At 50.1% G+C, this 14,947-nt stretch overlaps 1 protein-coding gene across 5 annotated transcripts in view; it reads left to right on the top strand.

Annotated features, from left to right (window-relative positions):
* Ptpn14 (protein tyrosine phosphatase non-receptor type 14) overlaps nt 1-14,947 on the top strand; it is a 147,512-nt gene that overhangs the window by 97,196 nt on the left and 35,369 nt on the right. For all 5 annotated transcript variants that reach the window (XM_052200026.1, XM_052200029.1, XM_052200027.1 and 2 more), the window contains exons 6-10: nt 6,323-6,393; nt 6,989-7,076; nt 9,961-10,049; nt 13,112-13,199; nt 14,133-14,215. In XM_052200026.1, the coding sequence (XP_052055986.1) occupies nt 6,323-6,393; nt 6,989-7,076; nt 9,961-10,049; nt 13,112-13,199; nt 14,133-14,215 (419 nt within the window). The remainder of the gene's footprint in view (nt 1-6,322; nt 6,394-6,988; nt 7,077-9,960; nt 10,050-13,111; nt 13,200-14,132; nt 14,216-14,947) is intronic.

Here is a 14,947-nt window from a genome sequence, read left to right on the forward strand (position 1 = left end):
TATGTATGAGACAGGATCTCCTCTGAACATACTAAACTACCCCAGGCCTTGGTTGTAGGGTATCCTCTGCTGGCAAGTGGTCTGTCGGATCTGTGTCATTGAGATCAAAGCTCCCTCCCCTCCCTTTAGGACTAGCACGTGGTGTGTGCTCATACTTATATCTGGAATAAACCAGTAATTTAAAACTGCCCATTCCTGACCTGATTAGAAGGTAGACAAGAGGTGTCACTCTTGGGGAATTCTGACGCCTTGATGGTGGCCACACTGAGAGGAGTTCTACTGAGGATGACTGAACACCTCAAGAAGGCGACTTGTGGCAGAGTGGAGTGGCCAGCAGCAATGTGTGGGGGTTCTGCGTTTACACAGTGCCATTCCCCATGGCATTCTCTTTGTTTCCTTGTTTTGTTTTGTTCAATTGTTTTGTCCCAAATACTGACCTGGGTGATCGACAACTGGGAATGAAATTGTACAAGAACTGGGACAGTCATGTTTCCAGGGTAAGATTCAGCAAATCAGGGTGCCATCCCATATACCCGGAAGTACAATGAGGACTTGACCTGGGGCAGGATCAAGTGCACGTCAGGGGTTAAGAAAGCCTTGCCTATGATTGGGGTGTCAGCTGTGTCCTGAAGGACACCCCGGGTGTAAGAGGCAGAGCTGAGAGGACAAGGCATATCAGGACAGACAGTAGAGGACAGGAATTTGGAAAAGAGTTGGCTGTTACATTTGCTATCCCTTGTCTCTTGGGAGAGGAATCATGTGCTTGAGACCCAAGGCTCCAAGGGAGTTAGAGTTCTTGGATTGTGTGTGGTGGCAACTGCTGTGTCGAAGAGACTGTTCCATGTGTGGATCTGAGTCTAAAGGCAGACGGTGTTGCTCCCAGGTCCTAGTGCAGTACTGAGTCACATGGATGGTTACAGGAAAGGAGATGATTAGGGAGAGGCACAGAAGTGTGCTACATCCCAACAGTGGGCTGGCTCCTAGAGGGGCTCAGCAGGTCTGCAGTGACCCTCTATTGTTACTACTATAATGTAATATAGCATATATAATTTATATATGATATGTTCATATATTGTATTATTTATTCTATTATGATATATTTATTATATAATTATGTATTACATATTACATATTACACAGGTCTCTCAGAGCATGCGGGCTGACAGTCTTTCTACAGTTGTCCTTTTATTTATGCTAAATCTCTGGAACCTCCTCCTCCATAGTTGTCCATTCCACTGCCTGAAGACCTTTGCTGGTGGGTGCACGCTTGGAGTCTGGATAGGAGATATAATTTAGATACCAAGAGAGACATTAAAACAAAAGCAGATCTTAAAAGATGGTTGGAATAAGTAAAACCGCTTCCCCTGTCAGTGTGACGGCCTGACTTTGGTCTTTAAAACCCACAAAGAGCTGGGTGTTGTGGCATGCACCCGGATCCCAGCCATGCTGCACGGGGAGCAGAGATGGGGAGGCCTCTGGAAGCTTGCGGCCCGGTAGCCTAGCTGACTTAGCAAAGCAGCAAGCTGTCCTAGCGCAAGTAAAATGTGGAAGATACCCGAGTACTCACACGATGTTGTCTTCTGACTTCTACATACACAACATGTACTCCCATGCATGTGCACGCACACACACACACACACACACATGTATGTGTGTATGCAAGAAAGAAAGGCAAGAAGGCAAAGGCAGAACTATTGAGGGGGTAAGAGATCAGCTTTGGCACTTGAGGAAAAATTAAGCGACAGGCGATGAATCCTGGAAGGTTTTTGTTCTTTCTGGTTTTGGAGATTGGGCTTTCTTATGTCCATGGTGTCTTAGTTCAAGGATCACAGCCGACTCCGAGCATGCCTAGTGCTTTCTGTTGATGGCCAGGTGCTCAGGAGGTTTTCCTCTGGACCATGGCTCTGTTCTGCCAGTGACTTTGTCTTTGCCCCGAACAACTCCTTCTGAGGAATCAGCTTGCCAAGTAGTGCAAACTGCCCACTCAACCAGTAGACCCTTCTCCGGAGTCCTCTCTCCACACCTGTCTTCAGTATAAGGGATTAATCTTGGTTTAAGACATGCCAGACAGTACCTCGTGATGAAAGTATATTCCTACCTCCTTTGGTATGGTTTCATTTTGAGGCAAGGTCTCCCAAAGTTTCCCACGCTAACCTTGAACTCATTGTGTCGCTTGGGTTGACCTTGAACCTGTGACTTGTCCTGCCTCAGCTATTCTGCCCCCCACCTAGCAAGATTATTATTCTTAGGTCTAAGCTTGCTCTCTTCAGAATGGTTTGTCATTAGCCTCAGTGGATGTTGATGTTCAAATTTAAATTAAAGTTAAATAAAATTGGTGGTTGAGTTTTCTATCCACTCTGGCTGCCTTTTACAGTTCAGTAGCCACGTGTGTGTCTAGGAGCTGCTGGGTAAGAAAGATCGGAGGTATCTTTTTCTTACCCTAAAGGCCCCCTGGGAAGTGCTGAATAAGGGATGGTGGATTCCTGTGCTTATGGGTTGGGAGTTGGTCCAGGCTTGGGCTCAGCCCCCCGTCTTTCTTCTCTGAGTACACATCCCCAGTCTGTCCTGCCATGAACTGTCCTGCGTGGTCTGTGTCTGAACCTTCACCACATAGTTGGTGGGTGGTGCTGAGGCTGTATTAGGGCTAACACCCCTACTGGCCTTGTAACCTTGAGCAAGTTAGCTGATGGCCCTACACCTCAAGTCTTTCCCATCTGAGAGGAGACTAAATCCACGCCGTTGTGAAGAGCAAGGAAAAGACCCACCTGAGTCACCTAACTTGGTTGAGGGCAAATTCTCAGTAACCAGTCATTTGGATGTGGTGCCATAACAGTGACTCTTTGTTTTTGTTGTTTTGCTTTTTTGGTAGTTTTTTTTTGGGGGGGGGGGTTGAGACAGGGTTTCTCTGTGTAGTGTGGTCCTGGCTGTCCTGGAACTCACTCTGTAGACCAGGCTGGCCTCGAACTCAGAAATCCACCTGCCTCTGCCTCCCAAGTGCTGGGATCAAAGGTGTGTGCCACCATTACAGAGACTCTTTGACATGCAAATGAGTTGATCAGCACATTTTGAAATGCAAGCAGACAGGATAAGCAGAATTATGGGCAAACTGCATCAAAGCCTCTTGTCAATAATACGAAGGTTACATGCCACCCAATGAGTTTAGTTCCAGCAATATTTATTGACCGCTTACTTTGTCTTACCAACTTAGAAGGGTCATTTCGGGAAAGCCCCGTGCCTGGCTTCCTATAGGATGGGAAGGATTGCTGCTCTTGAGGTAGCCATGTTCTGTCAGGGGACTGGGGACAAGGAAGGAGCCAGGATGCTGTACAGATAACCACAGAAGGAACACTGTAGACAGAACAGCCAGAAGAGGTGTGTGGGTTTCTCACAGCAGAGGAGGTATGGCCCAGTGAGGGAAGGCACTGTGGAGGAAGTGATAGTTGAGATGGGCATTTCCCATTGTGTGGTGCTACTGTGTGGCTCTCCCCAGGAGTGTGGGCACCAGTGTAAATAAAAACAGTAAAAGCCGTGTGAAGAACAGCAGCTTGCCTGAGGCTCTGAACTCTCAGGGGTGGCGGTTTGGAAGGAAGGGCTGGGTCCCACAAAGAAAGGTCCAGATGCCAGGCCCAGGTGTTGATCTCATTGTGCAAGCAGCAGGGAGCCATGGAACGTCAACCTTCAACTCGCTTCTGCTGGAGCTTCCAAAGGGAAGCATGCATTCCTCTGCTGGGGGCGGGAGGAGGGGTGAGCGGCCCTGTTTGATCCTGCCTAGTCTCTCACTTGGCAGATGGCATTTCTTCAGCAGAGAAGAGAACAAAGTGCACAGAAGGTCCGCAGGTGTGCGGCTGTACCACACACCCTGCCATTTGTTATCCAGCACGACCACACTCACACGTCTCTGGGGTGTGCAAACCTCGCCCCGCCCCCTCCCCCACATACGCACAGGTGGAGGCGCTGAGCTGCAGAGAGGAGCAGAAGGGTGCTTTGGGGCGGTTTTTTTTTTTCAAAGTGGGAGCTGGAGGTTGGGTGAAGCCTTTGATCTTCAGTTTATTCTTCTTTTGTGCCTCTTAGAATTAGCTAGCACCTGGTATGAACGCCTGAGAAGGTCGCAGTGAGTCTCAGACGCACAAGACGCTTCCAGTCTCACAGCAGGAGGCGTGCTTATTCCCAGCGATGTTGAGAAGTCAATACCAATAATAATAAAGGGCCTCTTTTGGCTCGTCTGCTTTTTGTGATTCTTGGGAGCCTAGGAACTTGTGGGATCTGCAAAAGAGAACTTTCCAGGGTTCGTTGTTTGGTTTTTAACAATACCAATTCCTCACATTGTTGTTCTGAGATAGAGTAGTTTTCAACCTTGTCTGTTTTGGGAGTGGTGTAGGGGTTTTACTCATGTAGGCTTGTGCGATTGGAAGTAAATTTCTATATAGATGTTATTTAAAATATTTTTTGTTTGTGTGTGTGTGTGTCCAGGAGTCAGCCCTGGGTATCATTTCTAGGGTGCTGGTCCATCTTGGGTTTTGAAGCCGGGTCTCTTGTTTGCCTGGGACTTGCCCACTAGGCTACATCTTCAGGCCAGCCAGCTCCAGTTTCCACCTTTGCTGGCTTCGAGCCTCCCAAGCCTCTGTTTCAGTCGCTCCCAGCTTCCCAGCACCCGTGTCAAAGACCATGAGGCACCCAAGCCATCTTTTCTTCTCTTAGATTCTAAGGCTGGACCTTAGAATCTCGGTCACACAGCAAGCACTTCACGGACACTGTATGAGTCCGGCCAGATTTCAGACCCCGCCCTGCACCCCTGACAGTGTGAGCAGGGAGAAGCCCTCAGCAGGATGTGGCTCGAAGACGCTGGCCATCATCACCTCTGGAGCTCAGAAGCCAAATGTGCATGCTTTGTCCTCTTGGTACCTGACAGCCACGTATGCCTTGGCTGAGGAGCTAAGGAGGCCGGCTACACGGGAGGCCCTTCGGACGGTCCTATAGGTGTCCTGAGGTGTGCTCCAGCCCCGCCGGCTACACGGGAGGCCCTTCAGACGGTCCTGTAGGTGTCCCTAGGTGTGCTCCAGCCCCTCCCATACCGAGCAGCTGGCAACACCAGAAGGAGCCAGCTCGGCCACCACACAGTTTAAATTCATTGCCTAGAATTTTAGAGGTAGACAAAAGGTCCCGGCACAGCAGATTCCAGTGTTCAACGCTTAAAAAACGATAGCCTGGATACTCACTGGCTTCTGCCCTAATCATTAAAAACACAAACCCGCAGGCTGTGGAGCCAGCCGGACAGTGCTGAGCTTGTAAGGACATGCGTTTGGTTCCCAGAACCCACAGAAAAGAAAAGCTGGCTTGCAATCCACTGCTCAGGAGGCAGAGCCTGGTGAGGCCCTGGAGCCTTCTGCCTAACTGGCCTAGCCTAGCTGGTGAGCTCTAGGCAAGTGACAGTCCTTGTCTTTTAACAACAACAACAGCAGCAGTAGTAACAACAACAACAACACAAACAAACTAACCCATCAAGTTGGCTACCCCTCCTTGGTGTAGAATCAAGAACTGAGGTCATTCTCTGCCATCTATATATTTACACACACGCGTGTGTGTGTACATGCATATGTACCTGGACATACATGAAGATGCACACACACACACACAATGCACAAGTACCTACTAAGCAATTTAATAAAAGTACATGTGAGATGCAGGCAGGCAGGGAAGGCGATAAATAGAAAAAAAGCCACCTGGGTCCCACTGCCGTGGTGGGAACTGAGCCGCCTGGGTCCCACTGCCGTGGTGGGAACTGAGCCGCCTGGGTCCCACTGCCGTGGTGGGAACTGAGCCGCCTGGGTCCCACTGCTGTGGTGGGAACTGAGCCGCCTGGGTCCCACTGCTGTGGTGGGAACTGAGCCGCCTGGGTCACATTACAATGGTGGGAACCGAGCCGCCTGGGTCCCACTGCTGTGGTGGGAACTGAGCCACCTGGGTCACATTACAATGGTGGGAACTGAGCCGCCTGGGTCCCACTGCTGTGGTGGGAACTGAGCCAGCCGCCTGGGTCCCACTGCTGTGGTGGGAACTGAGCTGCCTGGGTCCCACTGCCGTGGTGGGAACCGAGCCGCCTGGGTCCCACTGCTGTGGTGGGAACTGAGCTGCCTGGGTCCCACTGCTGTGGTGGGAACTGAGCCGCCTGGGTCCCCACCATGGAGAAGAGGCCTGTGCAACAGCAAGAACCATATACTTGAGCCCACCCTTCTGCAAGAGAGAGGGGGACGTATCACTGGGGGCACCTGACAAGCGTGTCACTGTCAGACCCCTCCCCTGATCTGCGTTCCTGTTCTTCCAGGATCTGGCCATGGAGGAGGCTGCTCTGGAGGAACTCACCCAGAAGGTGGCCCAGGAGCACAAAGCCCATAGGTAAGGCGGGTGGAGGCCGAGAGTCCATTGTCCTTCCGTCTGTCCATCTGCCAACACCACGTGCTCTCTGTCTCCCCCCCACTCTGGGTTGTGCTCCCCTGCTTCCCCCCTCCCTCCATCCCTCTTCCTTACTCTCTTCCTCTCCCTCCCGGCCCTCCTCTCTCTTTAAAAAATTTCCTTTTTAAAATTGCGGAAAATCCTCACAGTCGTGAGCAAGCTAGTGTCTTTTTAAAGTAGACAACACTGTCCGTAGAGATGTGTGGAACAGTGAGTGCTTTTAAGGCTATGTCTCTTAATTGAGTAATTTACCTTCCTCATTTTAAAATTTATTTTTGTTGAGTAAACGGCAGCTGGGCATGACTGTCGTAGTTGATAAGGTACCGCTGTCCTCTCCATCCCTAGTGCCGCAGCTCTGGACTTTGCCGTTAGGATACGGGGGTGGGGGGTGGGGGTGGAGAGTGGGGGGGTGGGGGGTGGGGGTGGAGGGTGGGGGGTGGGGGTTGGGGGTGGAGGGTAGGGGGTGGGGGTGGAGGGTGGGGGGGTTCCAGTCATTTTTGTGCTAACCATTTCCTCCCGGGTGCTGTTCGGATTGCAGCGGGATCCTGCCAGCAGAAGCTGAGCTGATGTATATCAGCGAAGCCGAGCGTTTGGATGGATTTGGACAGGAGGTCTTCCCAGTGAAGGTAACATGCCGTCCCTGCCCCGCGTGTTTTCAGGGTTAATGCCGTGGGCCAAAGTGACTCCAGCTTCTCAGTGTCATGTGACGTTAGTTGATGAATCCGTTACTTTTTCTTCCCTGTGACTGGACAAGCAGCAGCTTAAAGGAGGTGGGCCAATGTTATCTCACAGTCGAAGGGAAGGCACTGGGGCAGCTGGTCACATTGCATAAGCAACCAGCAGAGTCAACAGGACGTAGAGTGGGCTAGGAAGCCTCAGGACTTGTCCCGGTGACCTGTTTCCTCCAGCAAGGTTCCGCTACCTGAAAAGGGTCTATAACTTTCCCAGACAGTATTGCCAGCTGGTGATGGCGTTTCCTAACACGTGAGTTGATGGGGGACATTTCTCATCCTAATCACAGCAGTGTTAAGAATTCACTTTAGATAAAGAGAACACCTTCTTAGCTCAGAGATGCAGGGCTTGGTCTTCTGCAGATTATCTGCAGCTATAGGACACTCATCTAACTGAGTTCATGCACCTGCACCCTCGCCCTAAAGTATCAAGGCCAGACCTGCCTTTCTCACAGCAGGACAAGCCACAGTGTCGGGCGGCTGCGAGCAGAGGCTACCTAGGGGTGTTCTTGTGCCTCTTCTCTCCACTCCTCTTTGGAGGTGGGATGATTGCTGGGGAAGCGATTAAAGCATCTCTACTATGCAACCATGTCTCATTTCTCCAGCCCTGTAGAGCTGTGTGTAGTGGGTGCTTTGTGTAAACCAGGCCTAAGAAATCGTTAAAGCACCTCACATCCATTGTAAGAATGCACCTACCGGATTGGGTGTGGCTGGAAGCATTATGAAGCCTAGAATCCAAAATCATTTCCCCCTCTCTACTGACCAGCTCTTCAAAAGATGGCATTCTATCAGAAACCCAGTGCCGCTGGCCATCCCAGCAGCCTGGAGATGCCTGTGATTTCAGTACTTCTCTCTGGGCTGGCTCTTCTGCCTGCTTTCTACACATGACCTGCTCCCTCTCTGTTGCTTGCTTGCAATTTGATTTAATGAGAATGGCCTGTGAGCGGCGAATAGAATCCAGCAGGTTGGCCACGTCTGTGGTAAGGGCTAAAAGGCTCTCGTTTTAGATTTATTTCCTTTTGCTTCTCCAGTGTGGCCCTTGGTAGGGCTGTAATCCATTTTCCTCACAGTAATGACTGGCGAGCCCATCTGCAGCCCACTGACGGCACCCTGGATGCAGTCATACTATTTTGTGTCACTGGGAAAAAAAAAACGTTTCTCTCTTTCTACGAAACCAGCTTCTCTGCCTAGAAGTTGGGGGTCTCACTGCCGAAAGCATCTGTTTGTCTTTATTGTCCAAACCGTAGGAATGGCGGCCAGGAAAACTAGCATTGTAGTCTGCTTTGTAGAGTTTCAGTGGGCTTCTTTCTATCAGGTTCTTCAGTGGGTTCTTCTGGGAGGTTCCTCAGGAGTTAGCTGCCTTCCTCAGAGTGGGTGGACCACAGTGTTTCATGACAATTTGGGATAACAATACTCTTTCTTTCTTAAAATCCAATCTTTAAGACAGTAAAACAATTTCAGAAATTAAAAATATATCAGAAGTAGGCTGGAGAAGTGGCTCTGTGGCTAAGGGCACTTGCTGCTCATGCAGAGGACCCAGGTTCGGTTCCCAGCTTCTGTAAGACAGCTCACAGGACGTCCTGGAGAATCTGGTACCCTCTCTGTCTTGTGTGGGAAGCAGACATGCATGCAGCGCTCAGAGCAGGCGAGAGACCCATGCAATAAAAACAGACATTGAAAAATGACATGTTAGGAATGGAAGACACCAGAGAACAGGATGAAGCGGAGGGAAGCTCTTCAAAGCTGACTCGCGAAGGTGGGAGACAGGAGAGAAAGATTGAAGACAACTGACCGACCGCCTGGAATGGTTAAGGTCCCAGTGATTCAGGGTCTGAAAGGAGGAGGGTGAGCCAGTGAGGCAGAGGGGTGCGCCTAGTGGGCAGGGCTCCCTGAGGGCCCGAGGGCCAGCAGAGATCGGGGCTTGGACCCCAGTGGGTGAGTGAGATTTTACACAAACCCAAGCGATATTCAGCTCTTCAAAGTATGTGGGTAGAGAGCCTTTTCTTTAAAATAAGTAAATAGAAAGAAAGAAAAAAAAGAAAGAAAGAGCGAGAAGAAAACTAAAAATTTAGTAGAGCTCAACAAATTTGAGAACAATCCTAAAATCGCCTCTAAATAGATGCGCAGTCAGGGAGCCCTGCAGCCCCCCCCCCCCCTTGCCTGCTGGCTAGGCTGCAGCCTGCTCTGTCGCTTTGTTCCATCTGTGGGTCTGGAGTGCTACGGTGACCTCGGACTGCAGACTGCAGACAAATGCTCAAGGTTGGCGCTGTCTCTTGCCTTGTGTCTATATTTTTAAGATGACAAGTTAAATGATATATACTTACCAGGTGCAGACTCTATTGATATCTATGTTCACATAGGACTGGGGGGAGGGGAAGATCAAGCTAACTCACGGTCATTTCACAGTCTTAGGTTTTTAAACATTCATTCATTCATTCATTCATTCATAGCTTTTGTCTTGGCCAGCATCTCCCCCCATTGTAGCCTCTGCACCTTGCCACCCCACTCACTCTCCCACTCTGATGAGGTCCACTCCTTCCAAGTGAACTCGGCGTTTGTCTCCCCGTGCCTTTCTCATTTCACTTAGAATCATGGCATCCACTGACGTATGCCAGAGTATCTGATTAAAAGTGCACGCTGTATCCCACTCTGTGGTATATGTGCATGCCCCACCCCACCCTATCTTCCTCATTCACCTGTTTCAGGCTGGATGACTTTGGCTGCTGTGAACGGTGTGGTAAGGTCACGGTGCTAACAGCTGCCTTCTGTTGATCTGCAGGACAGTCACGGCAACAGCATGCACCTCGGCATTTTCTTTATGGGAATTTTTGTGAGGAACAGGATCGGAAGACAGGCAGTAATATACAGGTAATCTCTCCCTCCCTCCTTCCCCTTCAGAGGCTGCAGGCTGTTGACTACAATGCAGTGAGCCCAGAGCCACACCACACTGGAGTGAGTTGCATTTTCTTAGTTCAGATGAAATTAGCCGTCTTCAGGATTGATGGGGCTAGGGAAAAACCCGATAGTGCTCTCCTGGGGGCTCAGCCTTCCTCCATAACTACAGGGAATGTGCATTTCCAGTCCACTGAGTCCGTGGGGCAGACCTTGCGTGTGGCAAGGGCAGGCTCTGTTGTCAGTTCTGCCGATTGCCTTTGTCGGGACCGTCCAAACCACATTCTTCCCACAGTCCTGCACCCTCTGTCTGACCGTGCGCTGGACAACCACAAACTAATCTTTACACTAACAAAGGAGATTGAGCGCCTATAAAAGTGTATCTCAGAGTCACTCGGTCTGTGATAACAAATTAATCCATTTGAGATATATATTTTTTAATTACTTCGACCCTTTAGCCTTCTTTTCTGTTTAGTACAAGCAAAGCCTGTGCAGGAAGGTGGCAACTGTCGCCCGCCAACACCTGCCCACCAGCTGTCTCTTTGCATGGCCGGCCACCTGTAGGTTCTGTCATGTATACTCATTGTGCACCAGGGCTGTGTGGCCCTGTGTTGATTGACAGAACACCATTCTTGCCTGTGCCTCTGAGAAGTGTAGCTATCGTCTAGAGCAGGTGGTCAATGACAGTTGAAGCAAGCAAAGCCCCTCCTGGTCCAGAAGCTTCTAGCACAAGCTCTCTGGATCAGGGAGAACTGTGTCTTTACAATTTTCCATCCCAAACTGTCCTGGTTGGCATGGCTCACCCAGATCCCACTGTGCCATTGGTTTACGATGTCACCTCTTGCTCTTTGAAGCTAGAATGAGGAGAGAGACCTTAGGACTTAAACTTTTAAGGGTTAGGGAACTGTATCCCAGTTGGTAAAATCTTACAAGGACTCACATTCTGCCTCTAGAACCCAGATAAAGAACGCTGGGCACGGTAGCACAGGCTGTGATCCCAGCGCTGGGAGGTGGAGCCAGGGCTCCTTGGGGCTCGCTGGCTAGGCTAACGTCCTTGGCCCATTCCAAACCAGAGAGGCTGTCTCAAAACGCAAGTTGGATGGTGGACAACCAAAGTTGTCCTGAAGAAGGACAACCAAGGTTGTCTCCTGGGTCACACGCGCGCGCGCGCACACACACACACACACATGCACACACATGCACATACATGGGCACCCTGCACATACATGAGTTGCTGAACAGAAACAGTCATGCACAGATGTTGGACCGGAACCGGCAGCCCCTGTCAGGGTTGGTTCTATTCCCTTAGGTGCTGCTCCCAGGAGGGCAAGGATGCGGACTGCCTGTAGAGTTTTGGCGGTTGTTTTGAAGGAACTCATCTGAATGAATGAAGATACTTCCTGTATCTTCATTAAGAATCTAGCAGCAGCAGGTGGCTTCTCAGCCAGGTGTCTGTGTCAGGGAACACATGGAGGGGGGAGAGGACTCCTAGACATGCGTGAGGAGCACAGCTGTTCCGGAATGGACAGGTGACTGGGAGTAACTGAAAACCCCAGATAAAGAATCCCCCACCGCCCCGTCCCGATGCAGACAGTAGATTCACCGAGTCAGGTTCTCACTAGTGTCTATGTTGAATCTGCTCCAAGGAGGAGTGAATCAGCTGATTTTTCTGCCTCGTGGTGTGAGAATTGAACTTTGTGCAAGAGGCTGCCTCAGTGCCCGGATTACAGACCTGGAGTCAGGGGCTATCTACTGGGTGAGGAGCCCGTGGTCTTCAGGGGTTTTTGAGCGATCTAATCCCAGAATTTAAAGCTTGTACCACAGTTTGGTTGGAGTGAGGATTCCAGCAGGTTCTGGGTGCATGGTAGGAAATGAGGAAGGGCTTGCTAGAGCAGGAGACTACAGAGTTAAGTCTTAAAGGGATGGGAATCGGGTATGCTGTTTTCCCACACAGAAGAAACCAGTCTCCAGCACCATATAGACTGTGTGTGGTACTGCAGGCGGGAGGACCAGAAGTTCAAGGTCACCCTCAGCTGTGTGGTAGGTTCCAGACCAGCCTGGCATGCTTGAAACCTTGTCTTTGAAAAAAAGAAAAAAGAAGAAGAAGAAGAAGAAGAAGAAGAAGAAGAAGAAGAAGAAGAAGAAGAAGAAGAAGAAGAAGAAGAAGAGGAGGAGGAAGAGGAGGAAGAGGAGGAGGAGGAGGAAGAGGAAGAGGAGGAGGAAGAGGAAGAAGAAGAAGGAGGAAGAAGAAGGAGGAGGAAGAAGAAGAAGAGAGGAAGGAAGGAAAGAAGGGAGGAGGGAGGGAGAACTCCCCAGAGATCAGAGAACATTCCACGTGCATGGTGGAATGTAAAAAGGACGGAGCTGGGAACTGGAGCAGCCGCCGAAGCTTCAGTGTTGGGAAGATGCCTGCGACCTGTCTCCGAGCAGAACAGGAAGCAAGCACTGCTCTCCTGGAGTCTGGCACCTGCTTCTGGGATTAGATTCCTCAGACCCTGGCAGGCCATGGGTCCCATACACAGGTGTACGCCCTTCATGCCTGTGTCCACACACTGAGTGAGTCCCCTGTACACTGGTCATAGCCAGGTCTCTGGTGGCAGGCAAGAGAGGTGTACATGCGTGTGCTTGGGTCATGGTGCATAGAGACATATATGGCCACTGGGTATAGTTTTCCAGGATGGCACACTGCCGTACAACTTTACTATACGTCGTGGGTCATTAAAACATTCAGGGGGAAGGGGCTTGTCAGTGGGGACCTTGGGAGGAAGGTGACAAGAACTTTTCAGATTTTTCTTTTAGCTGCTCATAAGGAAAAGTGCGTTCTGTGAATGCTGCTATGCAGATATAATATACGTTGAATTGTCGCTGCGTGAGTTGGTGCCTATTTGCGTTTCTTCCCTGCTCTCTCTTGAGAGGTGGACTATTTAAGCTTTCCTTAGAAAGAAAGAATAGCTAAATCGTAATTGCCAGCTGAGGCCCTTCCCGTGGTGAACACGTGGACCATGTTTGGGTAAGCAAGTGACGTTTCCTTGGCCCAGGTGGAATGACATTGGGAGTGTTACCCATAGCAAAGCGGCCATCCTGCTGGAGCTGATTGACAAGGAGGAGACCGCGCTCTTCCACACAGTGAGTCCAGGGGCCTGCACAACCTGAGCTAACAACACCCTTCCCTGATTCTCCATGGCTTAACATGTGCCTGTTCAGCCTTTTGATGGGGGGATAGACTGTTGTCATCTACAAAGTCTATACTCAAGGACTGCATAATCAAGTCACACACACACACATACACACATACACACACAGAGGCACACACATACATTGGCATATGGGCACACACACGCACACACACCTCATCATGTCAGTGTTGGGCTGCATTCTTAGGTATTCTAGGTCCCATGCAAACCGTGGTAGCATGTTGGACACTCCCGCACACCACATGGGACTCAGTGATGTTGAAGACATTCTTTCTAATGCTTGCCTGGTCCCATATGACTTCGTGCAAGTGATAAATATTCCTGCTGGCTTTGAAATAAGAGTCAAGTGTGTCCAGCATGCCACAGCACCCTGGTCACGGGCCTCTTCCTCAAGTGACTCCTATCTTTATCAGACTGCATTTTCTATTGTTGGCTGCCCTGGATCTTGAAGTCCCTCAGCCCACACTGGAGTCAGTTGAGCTTCTCTCTGAGCCCCTTCTCAGGAGCCAAGGCTGTTGCCCTCACCACACTGTCTGGTTGAACAACATTAGTGTTAATTGTAGGCTGTGCCTTGATTCTGTTGTTTTGAAAGTTCTGGTTTAGAATTATCAAGAACCTGTCAGTTCATTGTTGCAGAACCAGGACCTTTGATGTGAAGAATTCATTAATTAGTCATTTCTACCATCTTTGCTGGGCCACGGTAGCATGGGCACCATTGGATTTAATGGTTGAATCACTTCCTGGCCCTCATGTTGATTTTTCTTCATGAGAAAGGGGTCAAGGATGGATGCCTGTACGGGACAATCTTTGTGAAGGGATTATCTCATCAAACCGATGTTTATTTTCCCATCTCTTCCTTTTCAAGGATGATATTGAAAATGCCAAGTACATTTCTCGGTTATTTACTACACGGCACAAATTTTACAAACAGAACAAGATCTGCACCGAGTAAGTGGATATCTCGTTCACCGTCTCTCTGAATGGCGCGGTCCTATTAAATTGAGTGCTTCTGCGAGGTTGTGGTCCCCGCTGTCCATTCATTCTTTCCCCTTGATCCTTCTAGAAACTGTAGGAAGAGACTAAAGGCAGTGGGGAGGGAGAGAAGTTTAAGTGTAGTCTACTGCAATCCGTGTGCCTAGCGAGACAATCATTCCCAAATTGACTGTAAATGTTTAACTTCCCGGATGGGTGGGCCACATCAGTGCCTTTCCGGCCCTCGGCTCTGGGTTCGGAGGAGCCTAACTGCTCCCAATTTGCCCAGGTGCCCCTCCGTGTTAGATGCGGACGACATTCAGAAGTGGGGAGCGGAGTGATGAGCCAACTTAAAAGAGAAGATGCAGTCGCCGGCTCGGCCCGTTTCCGCTCACAGTTGGCTAACCCTGCGTGCGCTCCTGGGTCGTGCCATCTGACTGCAAATGAGAGGCCAGGGTAATTAGAGGGGGATTTGGAAGGCACTCCGAGATGGCACGCATCTGTGTGTCTTTTTAATTTAGTTCAGAAATAAAGATGATAAATCTGAGTCTGATTGGGGGCACTTCCTCGTGGCCTGACCTCGGAGATGGCGTGCCGGGGGCCCAACTCTGCCGTCGCCTTTACTCTGGTTCCTTTCAAAAGGCGGCCCTCAGCAGAGTGCATTTGCCACTTGGGCCCCCAAGGTGTTTAATTTTGGTTCAAAGAGCG

This window comes from Apodemus sylvaticus, chromosome 12 (genome assembly GCF_947179515.1).
Source record: "Apodemus sylvaticus chromosome 12, mApoSyl1.1, whole genome shotgun sequence".
Classification (NCBI taxonomy): domain Eukaryota; kingdom Metazoa; phylum Chordata; class Mammalia; order Rodentia; family Muridae; genus Apodemus; species Apodemus sylvaticus.